At 35.6% G+C, this 23,869-nt stretch overlaps 3 protein-coding genes across 10 annotated transcripts in view; 1 reads left to right on the top strand and 2 right to left on the bottom strand.

Moving 5' to 3' along the window:
- Positions 1 to 13,562, bottom strand: part of arl15b (ARF like GTPase 15b) — an 80,101-nt gene extending 66,539 nt beyond the window's left edge. For 3 of the 8 annotated variants that reach the window (XM_087270166.1, XM_087270164.1, XM_087270168.1), the window contains exon 1: positions 10,314 to 10,560. In XM_087270166.1, the coding sequence (XP_087126292.1) occupies positions 10,314 to 10,325 (12 nt within the window). In that variant the 5' untranslated portion in view covers positions 10,326 to 10,560. Of the gene's footprint in view, positions 1 to 10,162; positions 10,561 to 13,157 lie in introns of those variants that run through there. The other 5 variants (XM_087270162.1, XM_087270161.1, XM_087270163.1 and 2 more) reach the window with 4 other exon arrangements.
- tctn1 (tectonic family member 1) overlaps positions 1 to 23,869 on the bottom strand; it is an 845,382-nt gene that overhangs the window by 690,320 nt on the left and 131,193 nt on the right. The gene's annotated exons all lie outside the window — the stretch shown is intronic.
- On the top strand, positions 16,714 to 21,881 carry snx18b (sorting nexin 18b). Its single transcript, NM_001015063.1, is given in 2 exon segments — positions 16,714 to 18,349; positions 21,109 to 21,881. Coding segments are annotated over 2 exon segments (1,692 nt in total). The 5' UTR covers positions 16,714 to 16,905; the 3' UTR covers positions 21,357 to 21,881.

Consider the following 23,869-nt stretch of genomic DNA (forward strand, 5'->3'; position numbering starts at 1 on the left):
AGCTAATCAAGGTCTTACAAGGTATACATGAAACATCCACGCAGGTGTGTTGAGGCAAGATAGAGCTAAACCCTGCAGGGACACCGGCCCTCCAGGACCAGGATTGGTGACCCCTGTTCTAGTGTGTTGGGCTCATGACTGGTGCTTGGTAAAAAATGGACTGGCCCACCGGAAATACTCCTGGTCCTCCTGATTAGCCAATCTGGGCCTAAGTCATGATAGATTTTGGTCCATAATTGATATCCCACAGCAATATTCCTGGCTCGTAACAAGTGTTTATGTAAGTTACTTTTGCATTTTACAAGCCTGGTTACTGATATGATGAAATGATATTATGTTGTCTGGCTGTGTGATTTGAGGAAAATATCTAATTGCAAATTTTTGCGATTTAATTTGCGATTTAATTTTGTACTCAAGCTTCAGCTTAATCTGTATTGTAGCTTCTTAGTGCTAAAATGCAGTGACTGTTGGTTAAAAAGGAACTTAAAAGATATTATCTTATATTAGCAAACAGCTCTGCTTTTTTGCTGTTGCTTGCTACTAGTTTGAGTGTCACTGGCAGTAATTAGTTGAGTTTTTTAACAAGACGTTTCTCTGGTGCATTTTGGTGCTGTTGTATTTCCTCGTTCTGCGACAGGTCTTACAAATGACCTGTTTTTGTTTGGAGTCTGACTTTGAAATCAAGATATTACCATACTACCGACGTGCTGCATTTCTTTGCGATTAATTAGTCTATTAATGCTTAAGCTGCAGATGCCATCACCCCTGTTGTCAGCCAGGGATGGACTGGGCCAAAAAATAAATAAATAAATCGGCCGTGGCATTTTGGGCCAGAGCGGCCCACTACATTGAATCAAAATGCTATCAATCTCTGCATGTCCAATATGTTTATCAACTCCTTTTTTGAAAAAAACACAAAAGCCACATTAATTAAATAATTAAATAAATACAGACATTATTCTCAATTTAATTTCTGTATACTGTCCATAAAGATATTTGTTAAGTTCTAAAAAATATACTATCAATTATTTATTTTCATTCGCCTTAGAGGTTGAAACAGCGGAATGAACTGCCAACTATTCCAGCATATGTTTTATGCAGCAGATGCCCTTCCAGCCACAACCCAGTATCGGAAATCACCCATACACACTTATTCACACACACACTCATACACTACAGCCAAATTAGCTTATTCAATACACTATTCACTCAGCCTATATTAAACAATAAACATAACAAAAACTGCCTGCTAATGCATGGGTAAATCTTCAAAGGGAACAGTATACTTTATAACCTCATTCATCTCATCCAGCTTGCTGTTTTACTATCTTAACAATGAAAACATAATATAAGGAAATTTGTTTCATTTTGATATTATGATTAACAGACACCAGACAGCCTCGTGTAGCTACACATTTATATGACCGTCATCTTCACTCTGCATATTTATAACAAAACAGGGCTTAAATATAACTGCCTCCTTTCATTTTCAATAAAATGAACGAACTTTACTCCATCTCTTTTGCAGAATATCAGTTTTATTAATCAATAATGGCCATTATAAAAGTATAACGTACAATAAATTTATATGATAAAGGTAAGCAATCAGTCAGTGTGCAGAATCAGTGTACGTGGTTCCATAAATTAATATATTAGCTCATCTTTGCATTCAGCTCAAAACAGAGTTACCTGAGAACAAGTGATTAAAAAAGACTGAAGAGTCGTTAGATAGAAACAACAAGATGAATTCAATATCACCTTTAACAACTGTAGTGAGATGAGATTCAACAGATAGTTGATGAACTGTCTGACATGCACTATACTCTCACCTGGGGTTTATGCTCAAAGCACCCGCGCTGAACTACTGGCTGCAGCTCTTGGCAGAGAGTGTGTGTGTGTGTGTGGTCACATGATTTGCATTTTTAGCCGTGTGCTAGAATGAACGGAGAACTTTTCAGAACCGCTAAATAAAACGCCAGTGTGTTTCACGCAATTTCCTTGTGCCTCCTTTCCGTTTCTTCTCTCTGACTCTCGGCTATTTTGACAAATACACACAGACGATGCACGCTCACACAGAGCCCAAAATACTAGGAGTTTGTGATTGGGCCAGCCCAATGTCAATAAAGAAAAGAACCAATGGGCTGCAGAGTGTCAAATGGGCCGGCCCAGTCTGTCTTTCCGGAAAAAAAGCATCTTACTTTCAGAGAGTCACAGATCACAGCATGGTCAATTAATAATAAAAAAAACGATAGGCTGCTAAGCCATTTATGGGCCGATTAGATCCAAGACGATGATCACCCCGGCCCAAAAAGTGCGTCGGCCCAGTGGGAAACTTCCCGTTCTACCAGATGGCCAGTCCGCCCCTGTTGTAAGCACTGTCTTGTTTGTTTGTTTTATTGTGGGCATTCCGCATGGTTCGATTGTGCAATTCTGATTGGGGAGAACTAATGTGTGCTCACCCAATTGGCAAGTAAGACTGTCATGGCAGTCACACATTTGGTCTGGGGGGGGAAGGTTTAATAATATTTATTCATATCGGAGCCTCTTGCGATTAGATAATTACAACATTTTAAATTTTGCGATTTTGATTAATCGTACAGCCTTGACACGCAGATAGGGTTGTGCGTTTTCAATGCTACAGGCTAATGTTAGTGTTAAGGTCTCCTACAGCTCCTTTAATAAAAAAAATTGGTCATTAAATATGTGTCCATATTTTCCCCAAATTTCAAGAAATTTGGGATCAACTCAGCGTTCTTTAGACTGTAGACTGACCATAACCGCCTTCAACTGAGAATGCAAAATTAATCAAATAAGAGTGACAATAATTAAACAAGTCCTGACTAAGAGTAATGTCCTTCATGCTGATTTTATCAGTGGGTGATATGGGGTCAGATCTTTGCAGGTCACCTCCTGACAAAACATAAGACAAAAACTCTCACTACTAGCAAAACCAATGGAAATACTGAACTGTTTTCTACTAGTTTATTTAATCTCCTTAACCACGAACAGATTGATTTACAGATTCCCGACAGCTACATTGATACTAATGAAGGAGGCGGAGAATCTCCTACTGTGTGAAGAGCCCAGAGAAACCGAACCCTAAGAGAAGAAACCGCTACATATGTAACATGATAGAGCAGGCGTGAAGTGGAAATGCAAAGATGCCTGGAGAAGAGGACACTCATGTTCCACTGCCCCAATGACATACTGTGAGCAAAAGCCAGAAAGCAAAACCACCAGGAAGGCAGATAATCAATCGGGACGAGCCGGGGTTTCTACACCTGAAAGTATAAACAGAGCTCAAGAGCTTCTGTCAAATCACTCAATTGTGTCATTACCCAAGCTGTGATAGTTTGAAAACACACCAGGGAGAAGGTTGCTCTAATTTTGGAGTGCCTCTGAGTTTTGGAAACTTAATACGCTGAAGCTAATTATAAAGCATTTAGGAAGAGCAGAAATTATTCTCTGGTGTTATAGATTTGGAGGTAAATCGTTCAATGGATGAACTGCAAATGAGTGAGATGTTTGAGGTTGATTTGAAAAAAAAAAAAAATCAAGAGATAATGCAGAAATGATTGTTTAAAAAGTGCATAACTGAGCCTGAAAAAAAAAAAATAAATCACACAATAAGTAGTTTCAGTGTAAGATTGACGATAAATTATATAGAGAATAAATATTTTAAGTAAATAGTTTTTTAAAAATTCTGCCCTGCTAGCATAGAACAGAAGTTTATAAACAGAAGATTAGATTCGATTTATTGGTTTACTTTTTGATAATATTTATTATTATCATTTTTTTATATTGACCATTGGAAGAAACTGCTAAGTCTACTGGTCGTTGTTAAAAAAAAAGGGGGTTATTACATCTTTCAATAATGTCAAATACCAAATGATATACCCTAGGATGGTAGGACTTGGTTTTGTCCTTCAGGAATTCTTAACTGAGTGGCAGGTTGTTGCACCAGTAAATATATCACCACATAAGAGTTATAGAAGAGGAAGTGAGTGTTATTTTGATTACATATACCAAGGGATGGTGAACTGAAAAAAGACTAAATGAATAATGATTTGAACAGATAAACCATTTATAATAAATACAGTCAGCAATATGCCACAAAAATAAAAATGGTAAATGTTGGAGTTATTGTGACTTTAAACGGCGGGCGGTAGGTGGGGGTCTGTCAGATTAATTGTCTGGTATGTTTCACGTGTTCGTTCTACTCAAACTCAAGAAAGAAGTGAAAGAGAAAGAGAGTGCTCTGGCTGTTCAGCTATTATTCAGAGCATGAGAGTCGAAGGGATGAAACTAGGCAAACTGTTAAAAGGAAACAATTCAGCTGTCAATTCATCACGTTAAATAATTGCAAATGATATGGATAATCAGACATATTTGGACAGGGTGAGTTCCTCTGTAACTTTTGTGAAATACTGTGAAAATGGAACTTAAATGCAGCTTATGATTTGTATGTGTGCAGCACTAGTTCCCATTTTCCTTTGTGCCATGACAATACTGACTACTGCCACTTGCAGGCATTATAAAATATCCTCTCACGCAGGTCCAGAACATATGTTCGTGTTTCAGTTGGCTGTTGTCCATTTGCTGTGCTCATATATGCAGCTTTTTGGCCCAGACAGCAAACGTAAGGTGACCACACAGTTGGTTTCCATTACCACTAAATCTTTGACATTGGTTTGGTAGGTTCCAGGCTTAGGAACCACTCAGGGGAACAAAAGGCATCCCATCCAGAACCTAACATATCCTGGTTCCCAGATATGCTTGTGTGCTGCTCTTTTACAGGATTCAATCACAGGAAATCAAATACATCACAATACTCGCAACAGCAAATAAAGTGTCTATAATGGTTAATCATTGGATCTTTACCTCTAGTCATCGACTTCCTTGCATTGCCTGACTTGCTCTCTCTCTCAGTCAAGCTCACAACTACTGCTGTTGCTTTTGGCAGTTAAACACAAACCAAAGCCTTAATGCTCACCAGGGTTAAAGTCAAACAAACAATTCAAACACAATGTTCCAGAACACACATTTTTCCGTGAGCTAAAATGATTTTTGTCATAAAAATACAGCCATCAACACTGGATATACATGTGCGTTTATGTGTGTGTGTGTGTGTGTGTGTGTGTGTGTGTATACAGTTGAAGTCAGAATAATAAGCCCCCCTGTTTATTTTTGTCCCCAATTTCAGTTTAACGGAGAGCAGTTTTTTTTCAACACATTTCTAAACATAATAGTTTTAATAACTCATTTCTTATAACTGATTTATTTAATCTTTGCTATGATGACATTAAATAATATTTGACTAGATATTTTTCAAGACACTTCTATGCAGCTTAAAGTGACATTTAAAGGCTTGACTAGGTGATTAGATTAACAAGGCAGGTTAGGGTAATTAGGCATTTTACTGTATAATGATGGTTTGTTCTGTGTAGGCTAATAATTTTCCTTAAAATGGTTCTTAAAAATTTAAAAACAGCTTTTACTCTTGCCGAAATGACTTACTCCAGAAGAAAAAATATTATCAGACATACTGTAAATACTTCTTTGCTCTGTTAAACATCATTTGGAAAATATATTTTAAAAAAATCAAAATAAAAAAATTAAAGGGGGGCTAATAATTCTGACTTCAACTGTATATATACACTTTCACATACTTAAATATTCCATAAAGACAGCAGACAGTGATTATTTTCAGTCATGTCACTAACCAATAACATAAAATCTATTTGCCATTAATCCAGATTCACTCACAATGTCCACAAGCTGTGATAACAAAAATCCATTCTACAAGAAGCTGTACCATTTTTCAGGATATTATTAAATAAGGTTGGATGCTGTGAAACACATTATGTGTAACAACACATCAGCTCTGACTAATTTTTATTTAAAAATAAATACTCAAACAGTCTGAGTTGATAATTTTTTTAAGTGTGTACTTTAAAATAAGTTTCACAGCAAGGCTGCAAAATGATGTGATACACACTTGGTCAAAAGATACAGTAAAAGCTTTTTAATGCAATTTATTCATGTCAAGCAGCACTGAGTTTCCAGTATCAGTACTATAACGTAATTCAGATTAGAAATCATTATATACTGATGTGCTTCTCAAATAGGACTTATTATTTTTATTATATATTTATTATTATTATTAATCTTAAAAATGTATAGGCTATTTTTTGGGGGAAACAACGATAAATAATTCCAGGATGCTTAGAATAATAGAAGGTTTCTTAAAACAACGTTTATTTGAAAAGGAAATCTTCTGTTACAATGTAAAAGTCTTAACTGTAACTACAGGTCAACTGAATGCATGCAAAGATTAAAAAGTAAAATACAACAAAATACAACAAAATTGAAGCTAATTTTTTTCCTCTGAAATTGATGTTTGTTATTGCTATTTGAATTACGTTATTCATGTTTTATGCTTTAAGTGAGTGTCAGGTGATGCCAAAGGTAAGCTAAAGGTACAAAATTAGGACTGACATTATATTACAGTAAAAAACAAAAACACTGATTAATGTGAAAATGCTGAACCAGTTACGAGGAAGAATTTGCTCTATATTTTCCAAACATTTACATTACCAGGAATACATGTAAAACTGGTTCTGAAATTCAAAGTGTCAGAATGGGGAAGAAAAGTGATTGAAGGGATTGTGATGATGGCAAAGTTGTTGATTCTACACATGGGATGACATGAGTAATTCAGAAATTGTTGATCTGCTGGGATTCTTATGCACAGACGAGGCTTTACAGAGAAAGAAAATTATATTCAGTGAAACCTTGATACAGATAAGCTAGAGTAGTAGCAGAAAAAACACCAGCACCCCTCCTGCATGCCAGCAAAGAGCAGAAAACTGGGACTAATTTACACAAGCTGACCAACATTTTATAATAGAAGATTGGGGGGGGAAAAGGTTGTCTGTAGGCATGGGATGATAACCAGTTTCAAGGTTTACAGTGATTTGGAAAAGCCAAGGTTTTAAAAGGTTTTTACTAACATTTTCTTTTATACCAAAGGTATTTGTAAGTGTTTTTTGTGTGTTTTTTGTGAACATTTACTTGACTTTTTAGGACAGCAGTATCTTTAGAAGAAATGGACCCTCTACATCAAAAGCAACTTGTCAGCCCATGATTCAGGAAATATTTGAGCTATATCCAAAGATGCCTTTCAAGCTGCATAGAAATCTGTGTTTTTGAAACTGATGAAGATTTTAATTATTTAGACTGACATGTTTCAAAATACTGAAAATGATGTTTCTTAAAATAAAATATATTGTGCCCAATGTGTGTGTGGGGGGGGGGGGGGGTGGTGAGGGAGGGTTGTTTTTACCCAGACATTTAAATAGCACATATTTTAAAGCGATAATCACAATACTGTGAAACCGAGATATTTTTATTCAAGGTTATCATGCCGTCAGAATCTTATACAGGCAAATGCCTAGTTGACTGCTATGATAACTCTTGATTAGTACTTTTTTGACATTGGTAGAATCAGAATTTGCTTTGTTAAACCTTGATAAATCAATGCCATAAAAAAATAAGGCAGTTCAGAAGGCAAAAGGTACCTAATACAGCTGCCTATAATAGTAATCTTAATTATAATAGTAATAATAATCTTTAATCATAAAAATATCAATAAAAAAACATCAAAATAAATTTTAAGAGTTTTAATAAAATTAACATTTGTTAACTGACCAAAAACTAGTAATTTGACCTACTCTGTGCTGATGTTTGACCTCAGTTAGCCATTAGTATCCGGTTTGGTTGTAAATTAGCTTGCTTGCTCATAAAAATTAACATCTGAATGTATTAAACGAAAACAGCAGCAGTAAGCGATCCAGCTTTATTTCATGAATGAGCCACCAGACAAGGGCTGTGTATGACAAGTGAATTTTAGCATTGAAATTCTACTCTCAAATGATCACAGGGAACAAAGCCCAGTACAATAGGATCATTGTTGCTTCCATTCATTTCTAAATAAGTACAGCCTGGACCAAATGAGGCCAGATCCATAATTAAACTGAGCTAAGATTTGACTGTGTCCTTTAATAATAGAAAACCATGGGGACCCCAAGAAGAATGAACTCAAACCTGAACCGTTGCTGAACAAATGTTAAAACCATTGGTCTCAGACGTCCAGCACATAAAAAGCATGAAGGAAATGTACTACTTTAGAAAAACATGCCAGAAATGTAGGTACAATGATGTGGTTTCCATGCCAACTACAAAAGCACAGATTTAGGCTCCACCCATTTTGGGGAGAGGGGAACCAACTATGCATGCCATGAATCCCAAGAGCTGACATTGAAAAAGCTTTCCCTGAGCAGGCTAAAACCTTTTTTTCCAAGCCCACTATTGATGAAAGGGCCAAAAACAAAACTGTGTATGAGGTACAGCTCAAAGACTGAGTTAATGTACTTACTTCTGTTTAAAAAAACTATTTTATTTTTATATGGTTCTTGGTTCTTGGTGAATAACACTTTTAAAAATCAAAACATAAAGATGAAAACATTTATTTAGTAGTGGCTCCCGCCAATACATTAAGGTCCAGAGTTGGGTGCAATTATTACAAAGTTAGGTACTATAATTAAGTTCAAATACTTTTCCATTGAAAAACTAAAGTAAGTGATTACTTTTTTTAGGTAATTTAAATACTGTTACTTATAATATACCTGCCTTAAATCCTGATACATATAAATTAATTATTTCAACATGAATTCATTAACTGAAGCAGAGTAATACTTTGCAGAATAATTCTGATTTTCAACTACAGAAGAACATTTAACCCTCTATTGTTTCCTGGATAGAAGTGTTTACTTTTGCATTAAATTAGAAAAAAAATAGACTATCACTTACTGGTTCTTTAGAGCCCTTCAACTCTAAATTGTGGTGCCCCTTTTTAGATTATCTGCTGGCTAACTCTCTTGATTCTTAGCTGAGCAACAATATATAAAAACATAAGTATTATTCATTTTTTATTTATTTATCTTTATTATGTATTTATTTTTACATAATTATGTTTATTTAGTTTTTTCCAATGGGAAGTTGGAGATTGTTTAGGAAGGGAAGTGTTTATGTGGGGTAGTAACAACAACAGTGAAGGATAATTATAAAATCAATGTCGTATTTGATATTCCATGTAGAAAAAACTAATAAAAGAAATTTGAAATAAAGAAGAACATTTATCATTTATCAAGACAACAGCATGTTTAAGACAAAAAACATTGCAAATTTAGGTCATGACAATATAACATAAGAATTCTGAAAAATTGTAGTAGAGTAATTGTATATACATACAGTTGAAATCAGAATTATTGAACCTCTTTTGAAATGTTTTTTTCTTTTTAAAAAAATATTTCCCAAATGATGTTTAACAGAGCAAGGAAATTTTCACAGTATGTCTGATAATATTTTTTTTTACTGGAGAAAGTCTTATTTGTTTTATTTTGGCAAGAATAAAAGCAGTTTTTAATTTTTAAAAAATCATTTTAATGTCAAAATGATTAGCCCCTTTAAGCGATATTTTTTTTCTACAGAACAAACCATCTTTATACAGTAACTTGTCTAATTACCCTAACCTGCCTAGTAAATCTAGTTAGGCCTTTAAATGTCACTTTAAACTATATAGAAGTGTCTTGAAAAATATCTAAAAATATTATTTACTGTCATCATAGCAAAGATAAAATAAATCAGTTATTAGAAATGAGTTACTAAAATTATAATGTTTAGAAATGTGTTGAAAAAATATTCTCTCTGTTAAACAGAAATTGGGGGAAAAAATAAACAGGTAGTATAAAATATACTAAATATAATTATATATTTAAATAATATATATAATAGATTTTTTTTTCAAATAATTAAATAATACAATAAAAAACCTACGAAAAATGTGTAGGCTTTTTTAATTTTTATTTTAGATTAAGTCATTTAAATACAATTGTATTGATGTAATTATTATTTATTTAATTACCTTTTTTTAAATTAACTCACCCAGCACTGCTGAGGTCAATAGTAAACTAACACCAAATCTTCTTTTTAGGTGAACTATCCCTTTAACGACACAGATATGTTTGTACTGGTGTGCACATGTGGTTTGTTTTACTCCGACCCAGGTTCCACATTCTAGCGAAACAAAAACAAGTCTTACCTTCATAAAGTAGACGTTTGTGGGCCCCATCTATTTTATGATCTTTCAACTAGAACAACCTGAACCTCATTAGAAAAGAGCTCTGACGCCATCCTCTTGTCCCTACTAAACCAAAGTTAAAAGTAGGCTTTATCCGGACAAAAATACTTACATAATCAAGCATGCTCTTAATCCTCACACCGCCGCCAGCACTTCCAACTTTGTTTCTTGAGGAAATGGTTCTATTCTGAGAATCCTAACCGGAACATCCCAAAGGAAACACCCCTGTGACCTCGCTGCATATGTCCAAGTCAAGTATCAAAGCTCTGAATGTGCGAGAAGTTTATTGGCTCCGGAATTAAACTCAGTCACGCTGTGGAGGGGCACCAATTCAACATACTCGTGAAGCTGGTATGATCACACACTGAATACTGTAAGCAAATTATATAGCACAAATGGTGCAAAAAAGGACTTTGAAAGATTTCACAATGAGGTCAAATAAGCTGATAATAAATGTAAGATAATCACAACACATGTGACCGTTGATGTGCTCGTATGATTTCCAGATCAAATGTAAATGAAAAGATGCGTTCTCTTGGTTTGTTTGGTTAAAACTATAAATCATACATTTAGTTCTGGTTGACTTAGAGTTCACGCTGTTTTTTTAAATACTGAACCTAAAGATACAAAAGAAAGCAAAAAAAAACAAAACAGCTGTGTGTTTGTACAGTACATCTGAGGAGTCAAAACAGCACCAGGACTTCCCGTCACACAGAAACAAAGATCTGCTACAAGGCGATGTGTTTCCAACTGCTGTTTCAAACTGAAATTAGCCACACTATGACTATGATGAGGGAAAAACAGGCATACTTGAGCATTCTGCCTTTTTTATGGTCGCATCTTGTGACACTGTGACTAGTTTTTGGTTTGTTCTTCTTATATACATTCAATCATTCATTTTCTGTTCGGCTTCGTAGTCCCTTTATCAATCTGAGGACGCCACAGCGGACTGAACTGCAACTTAACCAGCATATTTTTTTATGCAGCGGATACCCTTCCAGCTGCAACCCATCACTGGGAAACACCCATACACTCACATTTACACATATACATACGGACAATTAAGCCTACCCAATTCACCTATGCTGCATGTCGTTGGACTTTTGGGGGAAACTCGAGCACCCGGAGGAAAACCACATGCACATAGGGAGAACATGCAAAGCAAACCCCACACAGATATGTCAAATGACCGAGCTGAGGCTCAAACCAGCAACCTTCTTGCAGTGAGGCAATCAAGCTATCCACTGCACCACCGTTATGCCCCTATCTTATATTCATTTCATTAAAACAGAACCACATCATTTGTACGTATGGGCGATTAATATAAGGTGATTTTTAAGCGCACTTTGTCTGTAAAGACAGTAACAGTGAATATCAGCACATGGTTTCAGATAGAATTTATATAGAGTTTACTAAACGAGCTGTTGGATGACAAGCTGCAAAAAAAGTTGATTTAATCTGACAATATTGAAACCATTGTAGTGCATTTCTGTATTTGCACATATGAGTAGTTTCATGGATAACAATCTATAAATAAAATTTAAACAAGAAAAAGATACAATTGAAATAAAGTGTTTTATTATTTCCAAAGTCTAACCGTATTCAAGTACAGAAATTAAATGATAAAAATTAAAATTATTCATTGAAATGAATCGTTGTTAAATTCACAAGTGGTGCAATTTCTTATGCCTGAATGTTTTTAAAATCATTATACAATTCCAGGCATCAAAAACACGTGCAAATGATAAATTATAAAATAACATAATATTGCGTACACTAGAGTTGTGTCTTCTGCGAATTATCACATAGCGATATTGATGCTGAAACGATACATTGTGCAGCACTGTATGGCTTTAAAAGCAGTTCACATGACATTCATGTCATCATTTACGAACCCTAAACTGCTTTTACAGCTATAACTGTCAAACAACGAAAAAACAAAAGAAGACATTTAGCAGAATGTCAAGCTGCTCCTATCAACAAAACGAAAGTGAAACCGGACTGTGTTGTCATGCTCCACAAATGACCAAAAAAGCATCATTACTTTAATAAAGCAATTGCTGCTTTGTAAAATAATAATAATAATAATAATAATAATAATGAGCTAACTACAATATCTGGTTTGACAACTGCAGTTATTTCCAGATCAGGAAATTAAATACTATTTTGCTATTAATAACTGTGTTTGTGTTTAGTGGAAGTCACGGATTTTGAAAAACGTGAGGGTGTGTAAATAATGACAGCGTATTCATTGAGTGAACTGTCACTTTAGATGCACAAGTTTTACATAACACATCATAATTTTAAAAGGTCTTACCTTAAAATAAACTACCTTACAACTATACACTTATCAACCTGCATTCATTAATATTGTGGTAAAGTTGTTTTTATATTCGGACAATCTCCTTAATAATGTAATAAAAGTATTATTTGCAAATTCTAAACAGTGAAATCATATAAGCAACCAATGACACGTACAACATGGTTCACAATCAAACAAATAGTGCTAATGCTGTTTTAAAATCAGACTTGCATGTTATTTCAGGTTAAACTTTAAGTACCATGGTAAACAATATAAGGAGCATGTCATAAGTTGTCACTGAACACATGTGCTAATATAAAACCAACTTTACCTCAATTTCATAATTTTAGAACCATCCACTTTATTCCAAAAGCAGAATTATTATTATCACAACAGAAATGCCCCAAAGTTTTGATATAAGATAAGACCTTTAACTGATATCTTTTTGGGAACCCCATCTACACTGGCTTGTTAGTTTGTAAGCAAAACAAACAAGAAACTGTAAGTGACATCGCCGAAGTACTTTGTATAAATGTAACAGTTGCATGATGAACAGAACTACTAGGCTGATAACTGTGGGAGCAGCAATGAAAACAAAACACCTGATCCAACAGGCTCTGGCCATCTTCAGAAAGAATGAAAAGACTACTCTACCAGGTAATCCATGTAATTCCTCGATAGCTTCTTGCTGTTTTCTCCGGAAAACAAAATTCCCGAGTCAAGGCGACTATGAAATGAAACGCTGCCGTTGATTGAATGCATCCAAAGTCTCGATTTTTTTTCACGGCTTTGGCTTAAGACTCCCCGCCTCTCGGATGTCAAAAATAATATTTGAATAAAGCGGCTAGCAAGCAGCGTTAGCTCTGTACTCCTCTTCCTCCTCTGTAAGTCCCACGCACGGTTATGTAAATAAAACAAGTCCTGATAAACGGCTTTAGGCTTCCAATACATTCAAAACATGACTATTGGTGATTATAAGTCGCGATAATTCGGACTCAGCAGTGTAGCGTGTAGGGCTGTTGTAGCGAGTGCAATACAGTTTAATGGTGTGGGCGGAGTGAGGCGCTGTTTGTTGTGTGATCAGGAGCCACGGAGGCTCGAGCATCACGACGTGACGTCACTGTCACGCTGAATATTACGTTCATTCATCCAGCATGAATTGAAATTAATTATAGTTTGTACTTCTTTTGAGAGTATAAATTTTTCTCTATATAACGAACTGAAATTCTGCCGATGTTTCACGTCTGAAAGCGTGTGTTTAACACTAATGATGACGGAGTGTACGTGCTAGTTTTGCGAATGCGATCACGTGATAGTAGATGGTATCTAAAAGCTGTGAGGCTACAGGTTCCTTTGCATCACGTGACAAGGAACTAACTGTGCCAGATATTGTTTGATGGTGACCTCTGCTGGTTAGAATGGTGCATTGTTCTCCAAGAAGTTTGACAGAAGACCCACAGTGAGTTGTGTAATCTGAGATCCGTTTCTTTCATAATGGATTGTTTTGCGCTAGCCTTGAATTATTCACGACAAATATTTAGAAATATAGCAACTGAGCATTATCAGTGATGTGAAACATGAATGAAAAAAAAATAAGTAAAACACACAAATGAATGGGGTTTAGGCTAAACAGGTTTTTCCCAACATTTATAAAACTTTATTAGTTATAATAAACATACCACACAGACAGTCACTCATATGCACTCTACATACACATCTCTTTATAATGTACTTCTTAATATATTAATTGACCTAAATTAACAAAATAAACGTATGATTTATACACAATTATAAGGTTCACACGTTATAGTCCTACAATAAAAATCATATGCTATTATTTTATAATAATCCAAAGAAAAATAATAATTTCACCTGTTAAATCTTATTTTTTTAATATGTACAGTTAAAGTCAGAATTATTAGCCCCCTTGTTTATTTTTTCCCCAATTTCAGTTTAACAGAGAGCAGATTTTTTCAACACATTTCTAAACATAAAGGTTTTAATAACTCATTTCTAATAACAGATTTATTTTAATTTTTGCCATGAAACAGTAAATAATATTTTACTAGATATTTTTCAAGACACTTCTATACAGCTTAAAGTGACATTTAAAGGCTTAACTAGGTTAACTTGGCAGGTTAGGGTAATTAGGCAAGTTATTGCATAATAATGGTTTGTTCTGTCAACTATCAAAAAAATAGCTTAAAGGGGCTAATACTTTGTCATTAAAATGGTTTATAAAAATTAAAAACTGATTTTCTTCTAGCCAAAATAAAACAAATAAAACTTTCTCCAGAAGAAAAAAAATATTATCAGGCATACTCTGAAAATGTTCTTGCTTTGTAAAACATAAATTGGGAAATATTTAAAAAAGGGAAAAAAAATCAAAGGGGGCTAATAATTCTGACTTCACCTGTATATGTACATATGTATTTAAGTACAAAATTATGGTAATTTAATTATTCAATGCTATTAGGCTATTTGTTTATTCAAATTGATAAATGTTTATTGTTTATTTTAATCATGTTTTTATCTCTTTATTAATTAAATTAGTTATTATTATTTGATTTCTTTTTGCATTCGTATCCCCTTTTCTCCAAACATTTACACTTACCCCATTGTACACCATCACTGTCCCTGGACAGCAGTTTAAACTTTTTCATCCAAGATAGTCATGTTTAATGTTTCATACTTATGTGTCTATTTTAAAATGACCATGAATGTGGCTGGCAGTTGGATGCAGTGCATAACATTTTAAAAAGTATGCAGGCCAAAAAATATATAATTACCTTTTTATTCGACATCATTGTTTGTATTTTTGACTTTAGTTCCTCTTTCAATATGATTCAACTGCATTTGTTAACTTAAAAGATGGAACTGAATATAAACACATGAATATGTAAATGGTATTTCTCATTTTTAACAAATAGAACTCAGGTTAAAGGTTAAAAATATTGTTCAGGGGAAAGGAACAGTCGTACTGGGGTTCCACTAAGCTTTGTCAGCTCACCAATCTTTCTACACTTTTTACAAATGAATGTTCAAGTTAGCATTCACAGAATTGTATTTTTTAAATGTTCTGATGACACAGCCATACTAAGTTTCCTTTATGAGAATGATGATTTAAGTGTTATCTACCAGTCAGAAATTAGCCGCTTTGTTAATTGGTGTGATATAAATATGCTAGAAATAAACACTAAGAAAACTGAAGAAATGGTATTTGACTTAAAGTGTATAGGTGACCGTCATCAAGTGGTTGTACACGACCATCCTCAGTCAGAGACCTATAAGTACTTGGGCATTTACATTGACAGTTCTTTTACATGGAATACACACATAGCGTGGGTTTGCTCTAGTTTACACCAGAGAAGATTGTTTTTTTTTTTTTTTTTTTTTTTTTTTTACATATTTGGAGTTAACAAGCAGCTTATGATGTTGTTTTATAAAGTTGATCTTTACAGCATTGTCAAGTGGTATCACAGTGCGGTTTGGCAACCTATCTGTAGACACTGTAAATCTAAGTTGATGCATCTCTTAAAGACAGATGGAAAATTGTTGGGCGCGATGAATATTTTAATCCTCAATTTTTATATGAGAATTGTGTCCTCAATCAGGTGGAAAGGATTCTGAATGATCCAACTTATTTTTTATTTTTTGTTTACACACTATGAACTGCTTCCCTCTGGTTAGGAGATATAGAGTCTCTAAGTGTAGGTTGAACCGACATAAGAAATCCTTTGTTCCAGTTTCAGTGGGTTTATTGAACAAGAGTTTATCTTAATTAGAATTATGATTATTGTAATTACTGTATTTTGTATTGTTTTTGTTGTTTGTTTTATGGAATTTCTGCAACAATATGGCGATGACCATCACAAATTTCCTGTCAAGGACAATAAAGTTTTACTACTACTACTACATTTTATTAAATTAGCAAATGTTTTAATTATATAGCGAATTAAAATAGCTATTTTATCCTGAGACGTAGCCTATATTAGCTGGCTAATAAAAAGTTAATAAAATGAAGCAGAAACGATGGGACATTAATATACATTGACATGTAAGATAACATTTTGATCATAAAAGACTGATGATTAGTCAGATTCTCCATGAAGGGGCATTTGAGTTTATTCGTTACCCCAGGCTGATTATTCTGATTGGCTCCACCCTCGATTATTCTGTCCCGGACCGCAGAGCGCATTCAGCGAGGAGAGGCAGGCGTACCCAAACCCCACTTTTTCAACACGCTTCTGGGAGGAATTTGATACTGCTTTGACGGGATAATGTCTTTAAAAGTTTTCGACGTGTTTTGGTAAAAAACAAAGAGCGTAAATTCCCGAGAAGGCTGGTTGAACGGAACATATTGTAACTTTGGAAACCGAGTTTACAAAGCGTTTCCACAACTATGGCGCTCAGAGCGAGAGCTTTATACGACTTTACCTCAGAAAATCCCGGCGAAATATCTGTGACAGAAAATGAAGTCCTCACTTTATGTAGTGAAGAGGTTGTCGATGGTTGGCTGGAGGGCACGAACAGCAGAGGTGAGACGGGGCTGTTCCCTGCATCATACGTGGAGATTATAAAAGCTGACACATCACTGCACGGTAACGGGACGTCCGCCAGTCAGGACTATTACTATCAAAGTAGTCCTCAGAGGAGGGACACCTCAAACGAATCAACACCCACACACGCTGTATACCAGGGGCATCTTCAACAGCAGCGACTCAGTTTTCAGACGAGCCAAGGAAGTGACGAGGATTGGGACGATGACTGGGATGACAGCGGGACGGCGGAGGAACACGGAGGAACACCTGAAAAACGCGCGAATCCTCAAGCAGGATACAGCAGCACAAACCCCTCAGCTTCTCGACGTGGTAGTGCACAACAGTCCAAAAGCACAGGAACAGTTGGGAAAAATCTTAATAGGTTTTCAACTTTTGTAAAGTCAGGCGGTGAGGCGTTTGTTTTGGGTGAAGCATCAGGTTTGGTGAGAGATGGAGACAAAATATTTGTAGTTATGGGTCAGAGTGGACCAGAATGGCAAGAGAATCCGTATGCATTCACTTGCACTATTGATGACCCTACAAAACAGACCAAATTCAAAGGTATGAAAAGCTATATGTCCTACGGACTCACGCCGAGTCATACTCAAAGCCAGGTGAATCGAAGATACAAGCACTTTGATTGGCTTTATGCGCGACTTGTTGAAAAGTTCCCGGTCATTTCGGTCCCTCACTTACCTGAGAAACAAGCCACAGGTCGATTTGAGGAGGATTTCATTTCTAAGAGACGGAAAGGTTTAATATGGTGGATGAATCACATGACGAGTCATCCTGTTTTATCCAAGTGTGATGTTTTCCAGCATTTCCTCACCTGCAGTAGCACTGATGAAAAAGCCTGGAAGCAAGGCAAGCGAAAGGCCGAGAAGGATGACTTAGTCGGCGCTAACTTCTTCCTCACTATCTGTCCTCCAGCTTTACCGCTTGACTTACAAGAGGTAGAAAACAAAGTGGAGGGCTTCAAAACGTTCACCAAAAAAATGGATGAGAACATCATACAGGTCAACGTCACTATTAACGAGTTTGCCAGGAAGCAGATCACTGGTTTTAAAAAGGAATATCAGAGAGTTGGACAGGCTTTCAGACTTCTAAGTCAGGCCTTTGAGGTCGACCAGCAAGTATTCTCATCTCCGCTAAACAAGGCCATGGCAAACACTGGAGAAGTCTACGAGACCATTGGGGATTACTTTGCAGAGCAGCCTCGTCAGGATTTGGAGCCAATTTCTGATCTTTTAGCGATTTACCAGGGACACCTCGCAAACTTTCCAGACATTATCCATGTTCAGAAAGGTTTGGGAATTTTCTCATGTGTTTGCTCAAATACCACTTATCAGAATGGCATGCCATGAAATGCGGATATAGGTCAGTAGGTCAGTATTTTATGTGCATGCTGTCAGCTTAAAGAAATGACACACACCATACGTCAGATTAATATTTAAGTAGAAACCTAAATCAGCATAAAAATGCTTTTTCTTGACACACACACAAAAAAAAACATATTTTTTGTACGGACACATGGTGTTATAGCAAAGGCAAGCAGCTGATGTAAAATGGTTCGCTTTTTAGATTTATTAACTTTTTATACCTAGAGCAAATGACACATCACAACAGGCTATCGGCGGTATGTCAGATGTCCTCATTTCTCTCTGGTGTAAGAGAGAGCATATGGGGCCTGCAAGTTCTTGCAGCTTGAGATGTGTGTTGGTATGGTGGAAAAATGCCAGCCCTGTTGCATTTTCCACATCTTCTCAGTGGGGGAAGTGTATCTGACTAATCTAATTTTCCTTTACTGCGCAACAACGCTGACTGATGTCATTGTTTAGTGTAGAATCATAAGGATTTTTATTGCACAATTTGTCACTGTATTTTCGTATGAGAATTTGCTTGTCTTCATAAAACAACTGATACTGGGAAAGCTTTTGTGTTGAAGGCTCTAATCCTAAGCTTTGGGCCCCAGCACAGGGTAGATGTGAATGCTTACAAAACATTGATCTGCAGCTTAACTCACAGACATAGTTATTTTGAAGCCTCAAATACAGACACATCCAGTGTGTATGTTTTATGTTATATACAAGAACTCAAAGTCAATGCAGGCCCGTAGTCAGCCTGGTGAAAGGGGTCGTTCTTTTTTTCTCAAAAAGTGGACTTTTTGCAGTTATTTACCTCATTTTCAACTATGAGGTAAAAATATTGAATTTGTTTACATTTTAAGCACTATTCTTAGCCAGTTTAGCTTGTTGTGGTCATCATAACCACACTTTTTGATGTACCTAAATTATTTCCTAAAGATTTAGAGTAAAGAAATGTGAAAAAACAAAATATATTTTTTACATCATATATCATTAGAAAAAAATGGTAGCCTATTGTCATTTATTAGGGAAATAACAAACTGCACATTCAACTTTCCTCAGTCAGAATGTAGCCGTTTGAATGTTTTGAATACACAATTGAAACATTATAATAATAATAGGAAGAAGAACAATAGAGCTTCATGTTTTTTTCTAGCTTCTCTTGTAAACGTACATTTGAAAATTCATAGATGACAACAACAGCCTAATTAGTATAAAATTACCTTTAATATGGTCAATTTTTTTGTTTGTAAGGTCCAAAAATTAGAATAATTTATGCTTGTTTTCTCTATTAACAGCAATATAGTAGGTCAATAGTGAAAGTTGGGGCGAGGCAGTGGCGCAGTAGGTAGTGCTGTCGCCTCACAGCAAGAAAGTCACTGGGTCGTTGATTCGAACCTCGGCTCAGTTGGTGTTTCTGTAAAGAGTTTGCATGTTCTCCCTCCCTTCGTGTGGGTTTCCTCCGGGTGCTCCGGTTTCCCCCACAGTCCAAAGGTACAGGTGAATTGGGTAGGCTAAATTGTCCATAGTGTATGAGTGTGTGTGTGAATGTGCGTGTGTCTGTTTCCCAGAGATGGGTTGCGGCTGGAAGGGCATCTGCTGCGTAAAAACTTGCTGGATAAGTTGGCGGTTCATTCCGCTGTGGCGACCCTGGATTAATAAAGGGACTAAGCCGACAAGAAAATGAATGAATAGTGAAAGTTGACTTCATCTATGTCAGATTCTGCAGGGTCTTATAGCATTTGATGGGTTATTTCCACAATTTATAGTGGAATATAATAGCACAGAAGAGCTTATGTTTAGGAACATTTTGGTCTTTTGTCCACCCCACCCATCCACCTTGGCTACAGGCCTGCAATCTGAAGTTCACCAGCATGGACCATGCCACACTTTGAGCTAGACTTTCTAGTAGGGATGAAAGGGATGGTAATGGAACAATGGGATAAATGGGAAGGGAAGTGGGAGGATAAACAGTGAACAGGTAGGTAGGTTGATCGAGCATCCTATGATGATGCCCATAGACTCAGAGTTGGGGTACCTTCTCTGTAATATATTGATAGAGTGATTGGACCCCCCCAGCTCAACCCAGTAGTGAAGAGAGGGTTATAGGATTGTTAATAGGAAGGGAGGAAATAGAGGGAAGGAGGGTGGGTTTGAGAGAACGAGAAGAACAGTGCTAGAGGGCTGGTCTGCCTTAAATAAGTTTTTAGGGAGTAGGTGATTGGTTAAGGAGACAAAGTGAGGCGTGGTTTATTAACCTTTATTAACAAGTTAACTCCATTAAAATTTTGCAGGTTGCTCAGTTTCCATATGTAGGCATATCTCACCATGAAATAGGATATTTAAAAATGTATGCTCTTATTTTATCTGTCTGGAATTGACTGGATTTTGAAAAATAGGCGTAACACACCTCTATACATTAATAGTGCTTAGCAAGATCTGTAACATGAATTTAGAGATTTCAGTGTGCAGGGAATATTTATTTTCTTCTTTAAAAATTCCAAAGAGATCTGTAAGCCATAAATCAGACCTCTTGACTGGTATGAGCTTGCATTTTAATGTGTTCAAAATGGAAAGTTTTTCAGAGAGTGCATGTGTGTGTTTTTGCAGATGTGATTGTTTTTTTTTTTTCATTTTAGATTTAATTCACTCTACTTCTTTCCTGGTTCTTTTCCTTTCTGTTTACCTCCATCTGTCTAGGAGCCCTCACTAAAGCCAAGGAGAGCCAGAAACATGGAGAGGAAAAAGATGGCACTGCAGGAGGAGGCATTAACGACCGCTGCAACATCATTTCCTGCGCCACACTAGCTGAAATCCAGCACTTTCATTGCATACGTGTGCGTGACTTCAAGGCACAGATGCAGTATTTCTTACAACAACAGATCAGCTTCTTTCAGAAAATCACAGGCAAGTTAGAAGAAGCCCTGGACATGTATGACCAGGCTTAAGAGAGTCAATGCTACACTGCCTGAGAGAACTGAATTAACACAAATAATCAGCCTTTTTATGACAGATTAATTGAAATCACAGTTAGCCTTGTAGAGGGCTTTTCACATTTGGTCTAGTTAACCCTGGGACATATTAAACCCAGGATAAACAGAATAGTGGGTTAATCTTGTTTTACACTGCTTATAATTTACCCTGGGTTAACACTTAATCATGTATATTCATGTGCTGAAGTTTCACAATTGTATTTCTAATTTCAAATGTCAGTGTCAATAGCTATGTTTCCAACCAAAGTTGTGAACTTATGAACAAAATTTAAATATCAGATGTGACTACGCATGGGCCGGTATATTTCACGATATTGTGATCACTGCTCTAAAATATGCTCTTTTTAAATGTCTTAATTAAAAACAACGTCTTTTCCCAATTGAATACAATATATTTCATTTTAGAGAACACTTATAATATTTTGGAGCAGTAAACATGTGAGGCTAAGTAATTTAAATAAATCATTGACTTCTACTGTCTCCATTTGTTTCAATATCACAGATTTCTTTTGTTTGCCAGGCATCGTCTTATGAACTAAGTTCATATATCTGATGAATATCAAGCAATATATTTTGTAAGTGTGTTTTAATAGTTGTTTATAAGAAGAAAAAAAATGCAGATTTTGATGTTTCTATACAGCTAGTTTTATTAGTGCAATATCCAAAATGGGCATTATAATATGTAAATGGAAACATAGCTATTAATTAGGCGAGCACAGCATGTGACCTTTTCCATAAATTCCACTATTGTGCATCCTTTCTTTTCTGTTTTATTTTTATTTATTTATTTTTTACAATTTGACATTTTGGGCTATAAAAGTAAGAATGAAACATGCTGATTTTCAGTGGACATCTTCCATCACAATTTGACTTTTTTCTATATATATATATATATATATATATATATATATATATATATATATATATATATATATATATATATATATATATATATATAATTTTTTTTTTACCAGGGGTGCCAAACTCGGTCCTGGAGGGCCGGTGTCCTGCAAAGTTTATTCCAACCCCAATCAGACACACCTGGGCTAGCGAATCAAGCTCTTACTAGGTATACTAATAACTTCCAGGCAAGTCTGTTGAAGGAGGTTGGAGCTAAACTATGTAGGACACTGGCCATCCAGGACCAAGTTTGGGCATCCCTGTACTTTACTGTACTGTACTGTACTGTACTATACTATACTATACTATACTAATAAATACAAAAATGTACTATTATGTAGGGCTGCACAGTATAACATTTCGGCATCGATATCAAAATGTGTGTGTCCACAATTGTCACATCGCAAGATATGCAATGTTAAGTTAGGATTATAGTCGATCAACAATTAAATATGCATAAGGTTTGTGGATTCATTGCAACGTATAACCCTAACAGAGTGAAACTTTATCATTTGCATGTATTTTAAAGGTTTTTCAAGAAAGTGAAAAGCCTCCGGGCATAATAACATAAAACATTTGTAACTTTATCAAAGAAACGTACTGATTTGTCTCAACAGTCTTATTTTACATTACTACATTTCTATATTTGAATCCTGTTTGACTCTCTGGAAAACCATAAAGAACGGTTTATTTACTTTTTTCATTGCTCTATTGTAATTTTTAGACATGATTCACTCCCTAAAAAAATAAACCCAACCAATCTGAATGATTTTTCACAAGTAGAGCTATTCTAGCCATATATATATAAAGAGCACAGTGTTTCTATGACTTTCCAATTTATGTCAATATGAAGCATGTAATAGATTGTCAGATGCTAAGCAATCAATGTTTTGCAATTTTTACAAATACTTTATAGCCCTAGGTAAAAAGAGATGCAAAATCTACTTTAAATGACAAGTGTGAAACATACTTTTAACCCAGGGTTAAATCCAGTGTGAAAAGCCCTTAGGAGTGTTTGGAGTGGCTTTAAGTTACAAACAAAATAAGATGTGATCCAGAGATTGACAGTGGTCCTCAAAATGTAGTCTTCATTATTATTATTATTGAGTAAAATACTTTATAATCTGATTATGCATAGCAGTCATAATTGGTTTTAGTTACCCTGAAACCCTTGAAATGTAACCACGGTTTTAAGTTTACACTTTAATCGGCTTAGTAGTAAAAGTCGATGTAAACAACACAGATTACTTATACTTGTGTGCCTGTATTGAAACGCTCTCTGTCAATGGACTAATTCCACGAACTTGGACTTGTGGTGATGCTAAATAAGAGTAGACTTGAAGGCATTTTTGTCTCTTGTTTGACTGAATTTTAATACAGACAAAATACAGACAATTATGCACATGAATGCTTGTGTTGCTTTGTAAAGTACAATCCTTTTAAGTTGGTGCAAGTTTTTCTCTTATTAACCTTTATCTTGATCTTCTCTTGAGGGAAAGGCCTGGGTCTGTTTTACATTAAGAGCTTGCAGGAGTAAGACGAGACACAGTTTCACAGCCCTGGAGGAG

This window comes from Danio rerio, chromosome 10 (assembly GCF_052040795.2).
Source record: "Danio rerio strain M-AB ecotype USA chromosome 10, GRCz13ab, whole genome shotgun sequence".
NCBI classification, from domain to species: Eukaryota; Metazoa; Chordata; class Actinopteri; order Cypriniformes; family Danionidae; genus Danio; species Danio rerio.